This window comes from Sciurus vulgaris, assembly GCF_902686455.1.
Source record: "Sciurus vulgaris genome assembly, chromosome: 8".
NCBI lineage: Eukaryota > Metazoa > Chordata > Mammalia > Rodentia > Sciuridae > Sciurus > Sciurus vulgaris.
The window spans coordinates 60,834,791-60,851,767 of record NC_136468.1 but is presented as its reverse complement, the minus strand read 5'-3'; the positions used below and the strand labels follow the sequence as shown (position 1 = coordinate 60,851,767).

The window sequence follows — 16,977 nt, the reverse complement described above, 5'->3', positions numbered from 1 at the left end:
AAGAAATGCTAAATGTTCAAGGAAATATTATTTGAACATTATACCACATATAGAATCAAAACATCACATGGTTCCCCGTAAATGTGGACAAATTTTATTTATTAATTTAAAATATAGAAAAAAATCTTTTGCAAATATATTGCCAAATGCATGAGATAACTCATTTAGCCCCAGGTACTATCAAATTAAAATAATGCAATCAACTATAACCCCCTAATATTCTTAACCCTGAGAGCTATACAATTTTTACTGAAATTAAAAATCTCTTTCAACATTAAACCCTCAAATAATTATGTAATATTGATTAGAAAGTGTACTTGTTACCATTATCCTTGTGAAACACTGCGCAATAATACCAAAACAATGCCATTATCTCCAAGGAGCACAAACTCAGTGGAATTGACTATACATTAAAAAAACAAAACAAAACTACCCCAAAGCTGTGTCAGGCAGTCTCGTTTAACAAGCTTGAAGGAAGCCAGAGCAAGCGTTGCAGCAGCTGAGGAAGTGACGACCTTTGTAGGGATAGAAGGATGCAGCCTCTGGGAAATTAAGGGACAAAGCCAAGCTTCTGAGGTGCTGAGGCACACAGGCATGAAGTTTAGACACAAAGATGCAGTCAAAACAGCACTGAGGAGTATTGCAGAGTGATAAAGTTTCAAAGGTTAGTCTGCAGTTAGACTATTTGTCAGTTTCATAATTTATATTATCTAGTGTTTAAAGCATAAATACATATATATAGTCCAGAACTTCTTTTGAATTACATAAAGCAAAAGTGTTTCTCTTGTAAGTATTTTCTGTCCTGTTTTAGGTAAGATTGTGCTTTAGGCAATATCATATTCTTCATAATACCACAATCTCTGCCTCAATTACTACAATATTCTTTTTATCTTGAAGTTACCTTTCAGTTTCAGCTTTCATAAATAACACATGCAATCAAGATATTTATAAATTTAAAGGACAAAAGAAACTATAGGCTGCTTGCAATGAAACTTTTTAATGTTTCTTTTACATGACAGATTTGTAACTTGGTAAAAAGGATGCAGCAAGATCCTGTAGAATTATGCAAGCAAAGAATGCTTCCTTCATAGGAGACTGATACAACTCCTGAACTCAAACACAGAGGGAATGCAGACCAAGGTGACTCAGGAGAGTGACAAAGAGTGACTAATTAGAGCCTCATAACCTCTAACAGTAAATAAACAAACTGTAATAGAAAACTAACGGCAATATTTTCCAAGCATTTTTAATCTGACCCCAGATATTTACAAAACTTGCTGTCACACTTCATTGAGAACCTGTCCAAATGACATGTCTTACTTAGAGAGGTTTTCCTGACTATTCTACTTTTTATTTGGGGCATGGGTACCAGGGATTGAACCCAGGGGCACTTAACCAGTGAGCCACACCCCATCCCTTTCTGTATTATATTTAAAGACAGGGACTTACTGAGCTGCTTAGGGCCTCACCAAAATTGCTGAGGCTGGATTTGAACTTGGGATCCTCCTGCCTCAATCTCCTGAGCCACTGGGATTACAGGTGTGTTACCACCACAACTGGTCTGACTATTCTACTTAAAAGAGCAGAATATATGTTTAGAACTTTATGAGGTTCTATAAAAAAAATTTAGAAACATCAACAGATAATATCTTACAATATCACAAGTGAATTAGTATATCTTCTGCATTAGTCATAATCATTTAAAAGGTCAGATATTTTACTATGGACTGTCAAGTTAGATACATGAGTCATTACTTGAGATCAGTATCTATATCAGAATAATTAGTAGAGTTCCCATTTTGGTGGAGAGAAAATATAATTTGGAATAATCAGTTATAGAGTTCTAGTTGGTTAGATCATTGACAATTTCATTCAGTTTGAATTAAATGAATCTATTTGACTCATGTTTATTCTGAATTTAATAAATATTATGAAAAGATATCCACAGATGATTAACTGAATAATTTAAAATCACTTGTAATATTGAGTGATATGGGAAATGAAATTAAGTAATCATTCATGATAATATTTTGCTGCATATAGTGGCAAAGTACCGTTCTAGCAAATATAAAGAATAAAGAATTACATGTTACAATTGGAGAGACCAAAATGCACAGAAATTGTTTATTGAAGACCACTGATATCACTATGGATAGAGCTGGAATAGAATAGATTTCTTCTCTTAGTTCTGTAAACAACTTACACGTTTCTTGCAACAAAGTATATGTAATTTCTGTCATTTAAGTAAATGTTATTGTTGTTTTGGACATTAAAGTCCTAGGACGGATGCAAAAATGTCTGCATAAAATTATAAAAGAGAAGGGAAGCATTTTGATAAAATATTTTATTATTATTAAGAATAATAATATAATCATGGTTATAAAAATAACAACTTTATTAACTACAGAAACTTTATAATACAAGTCATAACCACAGTGTTCCCTTTTTTTGGGTAAGCATTCAGCTATACCACTCAATAGGCAGCTTATCAGTTTCCTATTTACACACAAGACAAACAATCATAATATCCACAGTATTCCATTTTCAGTTTCCTAAAGATAGAAACTTTCTGTGCAAATGGAAATGAACCTACTTAAAGTTACAATGTCAAGAGTTACAGGGTCCACAAAATTTTAATTGTTTTTTTTTTTAATTAGTAAATTCTTGGTTCTAAACTCAGTTGAATAAGTTGAATATTGAAGATAATTTTTTGGACTTAGTCATGGAAAGTATTTCATCAAAAATTATTTTACAAAGATAAATATATCTGCTTATACAAATTAATTTCATTTTTCAAATTACTTTTTCTATGAGACACAATAATTGAAAGCAGTCATTTTTTGAACCTTGGTAAATCAACCTAAGGCTTTTTATTATGACAGCTTATTAAAACTCTTTACCTGATTATCTCTATGTTGTAAAAGCTAGTATTTCTTTTTAAAGAAAAATATTTGGAAAGAAAAAAATACCTGACAGCAATTTCCTACTTCTTGACAGTGTTCTTTTCAAGAGAATGCTGTGGCTATAACATTCACTTTGTACAGTACCATTGGTACCAACAAGAAATATTCACAGGAATAAGTGAAATACAATTTTGCTATCACATGCCATTATTGTTATTTTTCTTGCCTTCTACTGTCTCGCCTTTCCCGTAGTTTGAGACACTTAGATGGCAAGCAAGAGCCTGTTAATACTACAGATTGACTCGATATAAACCATTTTACTGAGGACCTGCCCACAGCAAAGAGGTAAAAGTCATTATACATTTTACAATAAAATTAAAGAAGTATACAAAAGGCATATCATCCCTTCTGCACGGCAGAGGCATTATGACAAATATTTTAATTTTACATTTCTATTCCTGGTAGACATAAGAAAATGTCTACAAATAAAACAGCATATAACCATTACTCACACAGCCAAAACAAAAATAGCATTGAAAACTTTTTTAATTTAAAAGGACTTTTTGTCCATGATGCAGAATAAAATGGATTTCTGGATAAACTGATTTTACCATTCTCTCTTATATTTTATTCAGAGAAAAACACACAGTAAATAGCATCTTTCACCAGAGAATAAGGAGATGGTTGCCCCTGTCCTACCACCTAAAATAACATGGGTCCTGTTCACCTGATTTTCATTGTCAATGCCATCCATTTCCTTCTATCCAAAGGAAACTTCCAAAGAGAGAATCGCTTTGTATACCATGTTTAATGACTTATTAATGTTATTTTTACCCTTTGATGAAATGGAAAACACTGAATACAGAATCTCTAAAAAGTTAGCTGCATCTTGTATCTAGGTAATTCCTACCTCTCTTTGTGTGGAAAATTACAGGAAAAGACATGAAAAAAAAATAGTTTAAAATGTAAGTATTTTAAGTTATAGCAAGTGTTTCAAGGTTTTACCAATATGATTAGTATATGACAATTTTTAGCCAGTTCAGCAAGAAGAAACTATGAAAAGTACTCTAATATTTTGACAATATGGCTTGAAATTTTTATGTCTTTATTAAAATGGTATATTAAATAAGGGAAAGAAAAAACACTCAGGATGATGTGGACTGGCATCTAGTTGGCTCTTTCTTTGCTTCCACCGTTTCTTAATACCAGCACTTATCCTCTCTATATTCTTTATATATACTTTTTTCACAATGTTTATAAGCATTTTTGAATTTGCTACCCCTGTACTCTGTGGACCGAGCTCTCCAATACATTTAAAATCATTTTACTTCAGATTGAAGCATATACTAGAGAACTTTTAGGGCATTGTTTCAATCCTTGGCCTTCATAAAAAATGATTTAAAGAACCAAATTAGAGAAATGGGAATACTGGCTTCAAACATTCAAAAAATAATTATTTTTAATTATTCCTGTTTAAATACAGGGGGATTTTGTGAAAATTCAGAGCCTATTTTATGAATCTTTGTTATCCCATTTCTTGACAAATGTGTGATTTGTTAGCTAGTCATGGAAATAGAATAATAAATATGATAATTTGGCTTTTATCATACAGAATACAAAATTTAAGTGAATATTTCCTATGGCACTAGGAAAGGGGTATGTAAAATGAAATAAGATAAAGTGAAGGTCTCTGGATAGATTATCTGATTCAGCAGATCCAACTCCACTTGTTAAAATATAGTTGAATATAAAAGTTTAGACAAACTAGTTCCTTTCCTTACTTTTTATATATTGTTTTTCCTTACCTGAATAAAAATTTAGTGAGCTAAAAAGTTACCAGTTTGAGGAAAGTATTTTCCTTTTTCCTCAAATATACAGTTTAATGCATGATTTAATTAAGAGCTATTAGGAAAACTTAAGGGACATATGGAAGTTTTCCTCTTAAATAATTTTTAAATATTCAAGGAGAATGAGTTAGAATTCAACTACAGTGACAATTCTTGGAATTAACCTATTTAAATACAATTTTAGTGACCAAGACACTTAAATTTCTTCAATCAGATATGAATTTGAGAAACTAGGCTATGTTTTAGGAAAATAGGCCTACAAATATCTTACATAAATAAGTGGCCCAAAATTTGGAGGAAAGACATATACAAATATACCTATTTCTGTCCCCACTTTAATAGTTAGAAACTACATGAAATTACTAGGATAATAAATATATGTAAACATCTAGATTAAGCATTTTGTAACTGCAGGTCCTGATCTCACTTTAAATGCCTGTCAGTAGAAGTCATCTGTAGTTTATGTACAGAGGCTAGTCACTTCTATCTTGTACCTTGCCTTAAATTTCTACTGATCTTTAGAAATGTCTACATTATTAAAAATTGTGGATATCCCTCCAATATTTAGGGGTTATACTAGATATACCACTACTTAAGCTGTAGTGCATGGCACATGTGTATCCTGACATGTGTAATGGGTATGTGTTTTTATAAAAGGGTGTTTGTGTACTAGCTTGGTAGGATACACAGAGAGGAGAAATGAATGAATTCCAATATATGGCATATGAAAGGTAATATAATTTTATATAGAGTTACAATTTAAGAACATAAGGTATAAATTGTTAGGATGAGGTTAAGATAATTTTTAACTTATGGTTTATTTATCATTATGAAACTAACCTTGGAAAGCAGCGTAGAGAGATTAATTGAACTTTCCTATTAAATCCTTTATCATCCAGCAATTAAACCTGTGCACTTGTAATCCATTCAAGTATCTTCAGGAGATATGTTACTGCACTTGCATGTACCTTAATTCACTTCAACATTTAAAAAGTAACACTGACAAACAGAACAACAGAAAACACCCATATATATTAATGAGTATCTTAACAAACATGACACTCAAGTAGTTGTTTTAGGATTATTTTAGGGAACATTTTCATTCCACGTTCTCTGAAATCTTGTAAAAATCAACATATATTGATGGACGCTTCAGACATATTTCAGCTATGACTGTGGTACTTTATACGTTAAAATTATTTTGTGTATCCACTTTGCATAATAAGCTACTCGGACAAATATACCAGGACGATTTGGGATGGCACATCCACGACCAGGAACAATGACACCAAGAACCATTCTCATCTTGTGTTGTTCACAAACCAGTGGTCCACCATAATCACCCTAGGAAGAACACATGTCACAACAACAAAGTATTATTTAAGAAATTTTTAAAAATACAATTTATTTACATAATTCTATGCTGATTTGCAACTCTAGGGCATATAAACAAGTAAAAGGGAATAACTGAAACTGGAATAGGAATAGATAAAAATTGGCGTGTTGGATAACTGCTTGTCTTTCTGTTGAATAACCATGTAAGATTATAAAATTCAAAGTATTCTGTCACATGCTATAATCACTTTAGCATGACTCACACAGGCTGGGTACAGGTCAGTAACAGAGAGCTTGCTTAGCATGTGTGAAGTCTTGGGTACCATCCCCAGCACAGTGAACACAAACACACACACACACACACACACAATGACTTGATTTGATTTTTCCAGAATATTCACTCTTTCTTTGAAGTTTTCTTTTCTTTGTTAAATGCAGAAAAACAAATGACCATTTATTTAATAAGGTCAATTTTATATTTATTTTGATCTTCTGATAATGCAAATCTTCTTTCAACATAGAAAGTTTGGAAAATGTGTAAAAATACTTATATACGTGAAACCCTCTTGTAATCATATGATTTTAATGCTTCAATTATATTAATATTTCTCTTATTTCTAACTTTTTCTTCCTTCTTCCAACTTGTCCCTAGATGATCTTAACAAGGTAAATAAAAAGCTTAGAGTTGATAAAATAATCATATTTATTATTTGTAAGTTGTCTTTCCAGGCAAGTAGTATCCCTCCAGTTACAATTGCAATTAGTAGTTAACATATTTATATTTTATACCAACTTTCTAGATGGTTTTGCATGATTTCATGGCATTTCTTATATGGCAATATTATTGTATCAAATATAGATGAAATGAATATAGATTGATAGATTGATATGGGTATGTTTCTATAAATACATATTCGTATATAGTTATATACATACATAGTTGTATATATATCCACTTATATATATCTACATATATTCTTATATATAATCATTATAACTGTGCTCCATCACCTTTGTTTACCATGCAGTTTCCCAAGAATGCAATGACTGGGCATCTTTATATAGAAAAAAGGGTTCAAAACTATCTTAATTTTACTATAAATGTGATGGAGTGAGATAAAACTAAATCACTGCAAAATGTAGTTGTGCAATACAGGTGAAAAGAGAGCCATCAGTATTCTGTGATGGGGAAAATTGAAGAAGTAAAATGTCAAATAGTATAGAAAAGACTTATTCTAAGAGACTTTCTATAAACTGTGTCTTCAAGGCAATAAAATTGATTTCTAAAGAAAGGAACTAGTGATTCCTAATAACTCTTGGAAACACTGTTGATGAGATACTGTTGATAACATAAAATTTCAGAGATTCTTCTTTCAAAGTTCTTTCAGTGGTTAAATTACCTTCTTTTAAATTCAACTATAGATATATTTATATGTACATATACATACACCTATACATATACATAGACATTCTGGAGGATAAATTTATTTTAAAGTAGTAGCAAATATTTAAAAGCAAGTCTTATCAATAAGGCTAAAAATAGCCAATATGGAATAAAGGCTTAATGTCAAAGTAAGGAAATGAAGACTGTATAGATGAGAAATCACACTGAAGGCTATATCTGAAGAGCAGCTGTCAAGTCATCCGTGGGAATGGCAATAGGTTGTGAAAAGTACCTGGCTTTCTAGGTGTATGTAAAATTACACCTAGCTGAAAACTTTAGAGCTCATAGAATTATTAAAGCTTTTTTTTAAAAAACATATTTATTTTAGATGTTCCCTTTTTATAATTTGTTCCTTGTGATAGCGCAGTAATACTCATTTGCTGGAAAGACACCAACTTTGAAATTGTTTATAAGCAAGCACATGGTCTGTTTCTAACCATATCACTTCAAAGAAGTTCTAAAAATCTCTTTAACTTAGTAAACATCTTCTTTTTAGGTATAAAATCTCAGAGCAAGGCATACAATACATGAATTTCAATACATGTGTATATCCCATACCAAGGTTGTACATTTTTTTATATATCCCTGTGCATTTCACTATCATTGAACTCATTTTGTGCTCTAGTGCAGAGTATCCCACAATGCCACAGCTCTGAGGTTGAAGAACATGCCTCTCACATTCAAAATACATCTAAAATAGCAGTATAACAGCTTGTCTATGTAAAATTGGGATAGGAATCCTGCCAAGTTGAAAGAACAGTTGCCTAACAAATGAAAATGTCCAAGCTCTTAAACTCATAAACTTTGACCTTTAGTTTTTTTTTTAAGGAATTTGTTTACACACACACACACACACACACTCCCACACACACACACACTCCCACACACAGCACACACAGTCTACCCCCAAACATATTTAAAGTTTAAACCAGGAATGTATCTCTTAATATTAATGGGGTTCATTTAGGGAGAATTTGGGAGGATCAGCTAAATTGAGAAAAACATGACAAAAATGTAAGTTGTATCAAACAGATTTGGATACTTCCACTCTCTGCAGTTTTCCCATAGCCTTCTCGCTGTATTCATTTATTATCATTTTGAGAGGCAAATGTCATCAGTTTGCTGTAAATGAAGCATGGGTTGTCTTACTGTTTAATGAACAGAAATGTGTAAAAATAATACATGGCTATCCTTTGCAGTTCCTTACTCCTCAAACAGGTTGGTTTTCAATTATTTGCTTTGCAGAAAATAAACAAACATAAAGCATGTAAGAAACTATGCTATCAATCATATATTCTCTATTAAAGAACTTCCATTTTACCTCGCATGGTCCTGATCCAATCTTTTCAGCCCCGGCACATATTTCAGATTCATTCAGAGTTACCTTCCCTTGGTGATGCTGACTGCATTTCTCATTTCCCATAATATAGAGATGTGCTACCCGTAATAGACCATCAGAGTTGATCACTGGAATAGTGCAAAAAATATATAGCTAATGAGCATAGGGTAAAGGTGAGAAAAAGAAGTAAATACAAAATTTTATAGATAAAATAAATATGATATTGCCTCATCTTTTAAAAAGTAGCTTACATCCAGTGTAGCCCCAGCCATAAACACTGCAAGTGGTCTTTTCAGGAATTGTGCATCCATAATTAGGTAAATCAATCGTACTAACAAAATCATCCAAGATAGCAGGCCTGAAAAGAGAAAATATAATGGCAAGTACTATCAACTGGATTCAACACATTAGCATTTAAAATGTGGTGTTCACGTACAATGTACTATTTAGGCTAAGGCTTGGGAAATTAAATATTGTTTATTTAAAATCAGAAGACTGCCTATAATGAAAAAATTTGAAGTAGATAGTAAAGAGTAATTTTCTTGCTGTATTTAAGAATAAATGGTCACTTCATTTGTTTAAAAAATCATTATTTTTATTTTAAAATTAACAAATAACTGCTCACTAACCTTCAGTTTCAAAATACACTGACCAGACTATGAGCCAACTCTATATATTCATGTTTGAAAATTCTGCAAGTAGTCACACACACACATATCTACATATATATGACACATGACATGGGAAATAATAAATCCACACAACAGAGGAAGAATAGTCACACAACTGAAGAAAAATGTTTCAACAATTCTAGTCTCAGTTAAAAATACAAAATCTTCCAAAGGAACTAACCTAGCAAGCTTCAATAAAACCAGATCTGATCCTTCAGGTCCATATACGAGCTGGGAAACATTTAAAACCTGTTTGCGTTTCTCATCTCCTCTTCCATGGACATCATGAACTCCAAGCCAAGCTTCATAATCCTTCAAGTCTTTATTTCTAAGTAAAAATATAAAATATAATTCATATAAAATATAACTCCAAATTGTATAATAGCATATATAACATATATAAATAGTATATATAGTTTTATATATATATATATATTTAACTTAAAAGAGTAGATAAACAAGTTTAAAATGTGACTCAAAGTATAATAAGGAACAACATATTTATTATAGAAGATTCTGAATACTACAAGCTTGAATAAGTAGAACTTTTATTAAATTGCTGGAATTCTAAATGACTTTTTAAAAAAATATTTTTATATACTTATTACAGAGCAAGTCACTTGTCAAAAATTCTCAAAGTTCTTTACATGAATTTTAATTTTACTGAAATTTTTGCTTTATCTGAGCTGTGTATGCATTCGGTTTATTTATAAGGGTTGAAGTTTCAAACAAAAAAAAAAACAAAGTGAATTTGATATGAAGCTTATATTTTGGGGAATCATAATTTGGGGAAGCTTACAAATGCTGTCTCCTTATCTTTATTTTTTAAATTTTTTTTATTCATTCTTGATCTTTTCTTTAGGCTAATTTTCATTGAAATTATTCCCAGGATGATTCTAAGTTTGGCTGTATACATGAGAGAAAGTGAGAACTGAGAAAGGTTTGTTGATAATTTAGAAAGAAAAAGAATTTCTATCTAGAAATACCAAAAGCAGTTGGGAGGTTGGGATATTACTGATTTACATAATTCAAGTAAATATTTTCCCAAGTGAGAGTTCTGCTGATCATGAAAAGATGTAAACTGAACGTAGCGTTGCATACAAAAATATCAGTGAAGCCAAAGTTTTGTTCGTTAGATTAAAAAAGAATGAATATGTTCACCCCATGTTGTAGCATCTCTGTAAAATAAAAACACACTCTAAACTTGAAAGCTAAGCAGAAAGCATACATATTTTTATATTCTCAGAACAAATACTGATGTAAAATACACTTTACCTAGCAGGGAAACATTGTCTTGCAGTAAGAACCCAACTTTCCTTTATCAATGATCCTCCGCAGATATGTTTATTTCTGTGAGAAAGAGGAAAGAGAAACAAGTAACGTCTGTGCAGAAAGAATGCCTGCTAGTTAATGTAAAACCTGTTTCTTCGTTTGTTAAAAATAAATGCACTGGAGAGGAAAGCATAGACATTAACCCAACTGGAATAAAATGACTAGCAGTTCTTTTATCTGAAGGATGATATTTGGGGATTGCAGCATCAACAATTTTGTTTTCATGATGTAATTACAATCTCATTAAATCAATTTTATGGTTTAAAGAACCAACACATACATCTATGTGTACATGTATCTATCCTTGTGAGAGAAATTATGTGCTCCATACAGAATGATTAGAATGAAAACACGTGGACCTGTTTTAGATTCAGAATTTGATTATGAAAAATACAAACTGGAGGTTTTCTTAGAACCCTGAAAAAAAAATCCAGTGGTAGTAATATTTGTCATTTTTACACTACTTCTTCCCCTACCATTACCTAGTGTTAATAGGCTAAAATATTACAGTGTTTGAACAAATTGTTCAGTATAAGACCATCCATATAATATTTAATTTGTAAGAGGAAATTAATTCTGCAAAACAAACCATCTAGGAAACTGCAAAATGTTTGTAAAGAATAAGCATGAGTACATTTATTTGCCAATATATAAAATCTTAGATTCATTCTTTTTGGCAGAAACATGGGGAAAGTACAACTTTTCACAATTCACATTTTTTAAGAGTACAGATGTTCAGTGCTTCAGAGGATAATACTAGAACATTTCCAGAGTAAGACCACAGTAATTTATGGCCTTTACCACACAGGAGGACAAGAGTATATGTTGAGTTTTAATTTCTGTTCCTCTCAATACATATTTTGGAAGAATAACTAAACAGCTGGTGTTATTAAGAACTTGGACTTAAAAGAAAAAAAAATTCTAAAAGTTTATATTACTTTAAATTCAAACGGTTTCACTTGCAGCCTCTAAGAGGGGTATTACTAGAAGAGTCTCCTTGTATATTTTCCAGTTGATAAAAATCAGTCCAAAGTATATGTATTTTTTCTCAGGGGTTATGAGTTAACAAAGAATCACTAATTTAATTAAGATATTTGGAATCTTAGAACATTTTTTTATGATAAAATTAAATCTCCAAATTTAGTTTAAATTGTATAATAAAGAACATTTTTCTATAATAAAGAAAATTAAACACTTCGAAAATTTTGGTGTTTATAAAATCTTCATAATACTCAAGCACCTTCCTATTCTATTTAGCGTCATAATTCTATTTCAGTACTACAAGCCTAGGACAGCTACATCATAATTACATCCATAAACATTAAGTCTCATGAGTTAGTCCTTAAGAGGATATACTAAAAACGTCTTTAGGCCATTTCCTACAATGCTGTGGTGACCTGAAGTCAAAGGACATAAACCCCACTCTTGCCAAGAATTGATTTTTTCATAGAAGGACTTCAGTTTCAGGTTGTCTCTATTCTCTATCTCTAAATATGCTTGCTCTACTCCAGGAGGCCAGGGGTGAAGGCAAGTTTCCATGAAAGTGGAGATATTCAAGTTGAGATCTGCAGAATGAGGAGAAATTTTCAGAAGGAGAAAGACCACAACAAGCAGTAGGAAAAAGTGCTTGAAGGCTTGGAGGGAGAAACGTAGCATGTCTCAAACACTGGGAAAAAGTGTAGCTGGGATTCAGGTACATTTTGGGGGAGCTGCATGAAATTCAGATGGAAACAGGTATCTTAGCATTCTAAGAACTACACGGACTAATGCAAAGAGGACACAGAAAGATGTAAGATGAGACTTTAAGTTAATTCATATTTTCAACATATAATTTTTTTTAGGCACTGGGAGTGTTATGGCAGAATTGTTTGCAATGGAATTTCATAGTGACTTCCCTAGAAGTAGGGAAATAGTGTTTATGGAAAAATGAAATGACAACCAATAGTTTCTATTAGTTGGATAGACCTTTCATGGTCTTAATTTTGTTTTGTTTTGTTTAATTTTTTTTTTTATTTTTTACAGGCTGCATTTTGATTCATTGTACACAAATGGGGTGCATCATTTCCTTTCTATGGTTGTGCACAATGTAGATTCAAACCATTCGTGTAACCATACTTGTACATAGGGTAATGATGTCTGTCTCATGCCACCATTTTTCATAACCTGCCTCCCTCTCATTTTCTTCTACATAATCTAATGTTCCTCCATTCTTCTGTCACTCCACACCCCTATTATATATTCTTGTGGCACAATAACTAAGCTTATTTTTCTATTATGAGATAACTTGCAAAATGAATCTATTTTTTTTATTATTTATTTATTTATTTATTTATTTATTTATTTATTTATTTATTGTGGTGCTGGGGATCGAACCCAGGGCCTTGTGCTTGCAAGGCAAGCACTCTACCGACTAAGCTATCTCCCCAGCCCACAAAATGAATCTATATAGATCATGTCATTGATATTTAAAAGCATTGAGAACTAAGCATATTTAAAATTCTTTAGCCACACCAATTATTATAAAATCGAGACTATTCAACTATTTAAAAGTTTGTTAATTTTTCTCATAATAAAATATTCTCAAATTTTAAAAATATCACTTTTCATTTCAATAACAAAGTAAAAAATAAAAACAAAAATTTCTGAGATGATTATATATACACGTTAGAAAATAAAGTCATAATATTCAATAGTAGAAGATTAGCAACACATGTATTATAATCACTATGGTGATATTAAGGTTTTATAAGTTCTTGTGGTTGTCTTTAATCAAAACTAAACTGTCACTTGGAATCAGGGACATTGGCTGCATATATGGAAATTTTGTGAACAAATTTAAGAAGGCTAGCTCTGATTTTTAAAAATTAAAATAATAAATCAATGAATAAAATTACAAGATCCAGTTCTTATAGTTTGGCAAACATATGATAAGACCATTCATTGACCTCCCTGGCTAAGTCCCCTGTGGAGGGTACAATCTTCATGACCACATGTGACCATACTGCTGAGAATCTGACTCTGCAAATCAATTGAATATATATGATTTGTGTCTGTTAATAATTACCTGTATTTCAAACTAACCATCCATCCTACATTTGTTCGCGTTGGAATCCCGTTTACAACTCTCAATTGTTTTGTTTTAGCACAGGATATTACAGGATCTGAAAACAGGAGCAAATATAACATTTTAATATAATATTTTAAAATAATCGATGACTGTTGGTTTTTTTAAGTGCAATGATACCTAGATAAACGTATCTACTGTAATTGTATCAGGACATTTTGGAAAAAGAGTATTACAAGACCAAAGTTCAGAATCAAGTCCCTAACGTTTGCCATCCTCATCTTTTTTCTTGAGTGCCAAAAAACTAGTCAACTCAAGGCAAACAGGACTGTCATCATAGTGACAATGGCTGTGCTAGCCATGCACCAAGAACAAGTTTTTCAAGCCCAACACAAAAGTATTCCCCTCGCCAACCTCAACATAAAATGAAAAATATGTTATTTGCAGTGGTTATTTCTAAATGTCAGTAGCAATCCATAGGTTGATTGAAAACAAAACAAAACCATATTTGGTTATTATGAATCGGTACAGGGAGAATGTAGAGCTATTTTGAAACATGTTACCAACATTACATTTATTGAAATTATATCCAAATGGCATTCTTATATCCAAATCATTATGTCAATGACATAATTCAGAATTCTTTGGAGTAAACGTTTGCCTAACCCTCCTCTATGTTCCTTGTCTTATCCTTTGTACTCTATCCATGGTCTAGAATAGATTTCCATTGGCTTCCTTGCCTGGGCCACAGCAAGCGGTCTTTTAAAACAAAACACTTGAGTAACTTCTTCTCGTTCAAAAAGTATGTGAAAATCAAAGGCAAGTAGCTTCCACGGATTCTCATTTTGAGGATTAACTGAGCTTCTTAGATGATGTCCCCTGCACAAAGCTTTTAAGAGAGCAGAACAGAGGCACTGAATAACTTTCCAGTCCCTGATTTCATTTTTTCTGACTTTAGCACCCTGACTTCATCTGGAGGGTGGGGTTTATAAAACTGATCCATTAGATACATTGTGCCCCAAATTAAAAGTAGACATAAGTCCTCTTTTCAAAGTCATATGGAATATCTTGGAAATTTTCTGACAGAGTTGAATTTCATATTTAGAATGCAGTTGCCTTTGACTATCTTACACCCACACGTAGGAAAATACATATTTAAAAATAAAACAAACAGATTGACTTATTTTTATAATGGAAGTTGTTATAGTAATAAGATGTTTTTATAAGAAAATAACAACATCATTTGTGATACACAGAAACTCAGATTTATACTTTATATTTTGAAAGGTACTTACGGTCTAAATTGACTATGGTAGGTGTGGTGTCCCCTTCACCTGTAAATATAAATATTTAGAAACATACATAAATCATATATGTTTCTCTGTGTAAAACCAAAGCTATATATTAAAATCCAAGTTTTGATGAAATGGAGAATTTACCAAAATCCTTGACATTTTAATAAAAGATAAAATGTAATATCTTACTGAGCAATTTTATATCACTTTTATCAGACAATTTTGTGTGTATGAGACTATTGGTAGTACTTAACATGAGAAAAGTCCTCTATTTTATGATTGTGGAGACTATCAGGTGTGTAATTGGATGACCCTTGGCAGATTAAATTATACTGCTAACTTCAGAGAGCTGCCTCATTCTACCAAGATGCTCAATATTGTACCCAGTGGACTTTCCATTAATAGGATTACTGTTCATTACTGCTGTTGAGTCTTTTAGATAGTTAGAACATTTTGTTTTTAGTGTAATTTTAAGCTATTTAATTTTTTTCCTAAAAACTGCTTTCAGAAAAAAATTGGGGGTTGAGAATAATTGAAACTATACATGTTTAACAAGTCTCTGCAGAAAATTCCAGAAGATAGAAATCTGTGTCACTCTTGGAAAGTGAAATAATAAAAAATGTTTTGTTGTTAGCATATTCCAAAGATTGTTTTTTCCAGATGTTAGTTTTTAAAAAGTATGAGAAAAAGAAAACACAGGAAACTACACCTTATTAATTCTACCTAAATCCTCAGAATTTACTCCTCCTTCATGGTCTCTCTATTGGGGTTTAATTGCTGAAAAAAGAAAAGCTTAGAAGATGCTAGGATTTGGGAAATACTTGTGAATAATGAATGAAGCACAAGACATTTCCTAAAACTTAATGTCTAACTGTTCAGAACTGATGGCACAGAGTTCAGTCAGGCACCATCTATACCCAACTGGTTGTTAATTTCTATAAATGCCCTGAACTCAAATAAACCTGCAACAAAACAATAATGGTACATGAATTCCTTTGGAAGAGATGCAAATTTGATTGCTATTTATTAGGATACTCAAGGGAATTAATTCATGCTAAACAGTTTTTATTTATGTTCATTTTCCAAATCTTTGCCACACACACTTCAGATAGAGCACTAATCTCCAGAATTTATAAAGAACTCAAAAAAACTTTACACCAAGAATACAAATCAATAAATGGGCTAAGGAACTGAGCAGATACTTCACAGAAGAAGATCTACAAGCAGTCAACAGACAAATGAACAAATGTTCAACATCTCTAGTAATAAGAGAAAGGCAAATCAAACTACCCTAAGATTTCATCTCACCCCAATTAGAATGTCTATTATCAAGAATACAAGCAACAATAGGTGTTGGCGAGGATGTGGGGGGTACGGTACATTCATACATTGCTGGTGGGGTTGCAAATTGGTACAGCCACTCTGGAAAGCAGTATGGAGATTCCTTAGAAAACTTGGAATGGAACCACCATTTGACCCAGCTATCCCACTCCTTGGTCTATACCCAAAGGACTTAAAATCAGTACACTACAGTGATGCAGCCACATCAATGTTTATAGCAGATCTAAATGAATAAAGGTAAAGGCAAACATGAATTTCATTACTTTGCTTTCCTTTTCCTTATCCTGGGGGAAGGTTGTTGTAGAGTCAGCTGAGGTCAGTGTTTCAGTTTGTAATACAAGGTAGGATTGAGGCAGAATATATTAGAGTATCAAGGATGTTGGCTTTTTCACTCAAGTCAATTAGT

General features: G+C 31.9%; 1 protein-coding gene across 2 annotated transcripts in view; it reads right to left on the bottom strand.

The window, feature by feature from the left end:
• Positions 1 to 2,325: 2,325 nt before the first annotated feature.
• The window catches only part of HGF (hepatocyte growth factor), an 88,102-nt gene continuing 73,450 nt past the window's right edge, over positions 2,326 to 16,977 (bottom strand). For both annotated transcript variants that reach the window (XM_079150558.1, XM_079150559.1), the window contains 7 exons: positions 15,231 to 15,269; positions 13,936 to 14,032; positions 10,815 to 10,889; positions 9,721 to 9,867; positions 9,120 to 9,226; positions 8,851 to 8,996; positions 2,326 to 6,094 (listed from right to left, as the gene is read on the bottom strand). In XM_079150558.1, coding sequence (XP_079006684.1) covers positions 5,918 to 6,094; positions 8,851 to 8,996; positions 9,120 to 9,226; positions 9,721 to 9,867; positions 10,815 to 10,889; positions 13,936 to 14,032; positions 15,231 to 15,269 — 788 coding nt within the window. In that variant the 3' untranslated portion in view covers positions 2,326 to 5,917. The remainder of the gene's footprint in view (positions 6,095 to 8,850; positions 8,997 to 9,119; positions 9,227 to 9,720; positions 9,868 to 10,814; positions 10,890 to 13,935; positions 14,033 to 15,230; positions 15,270 to 16,977) is intronic.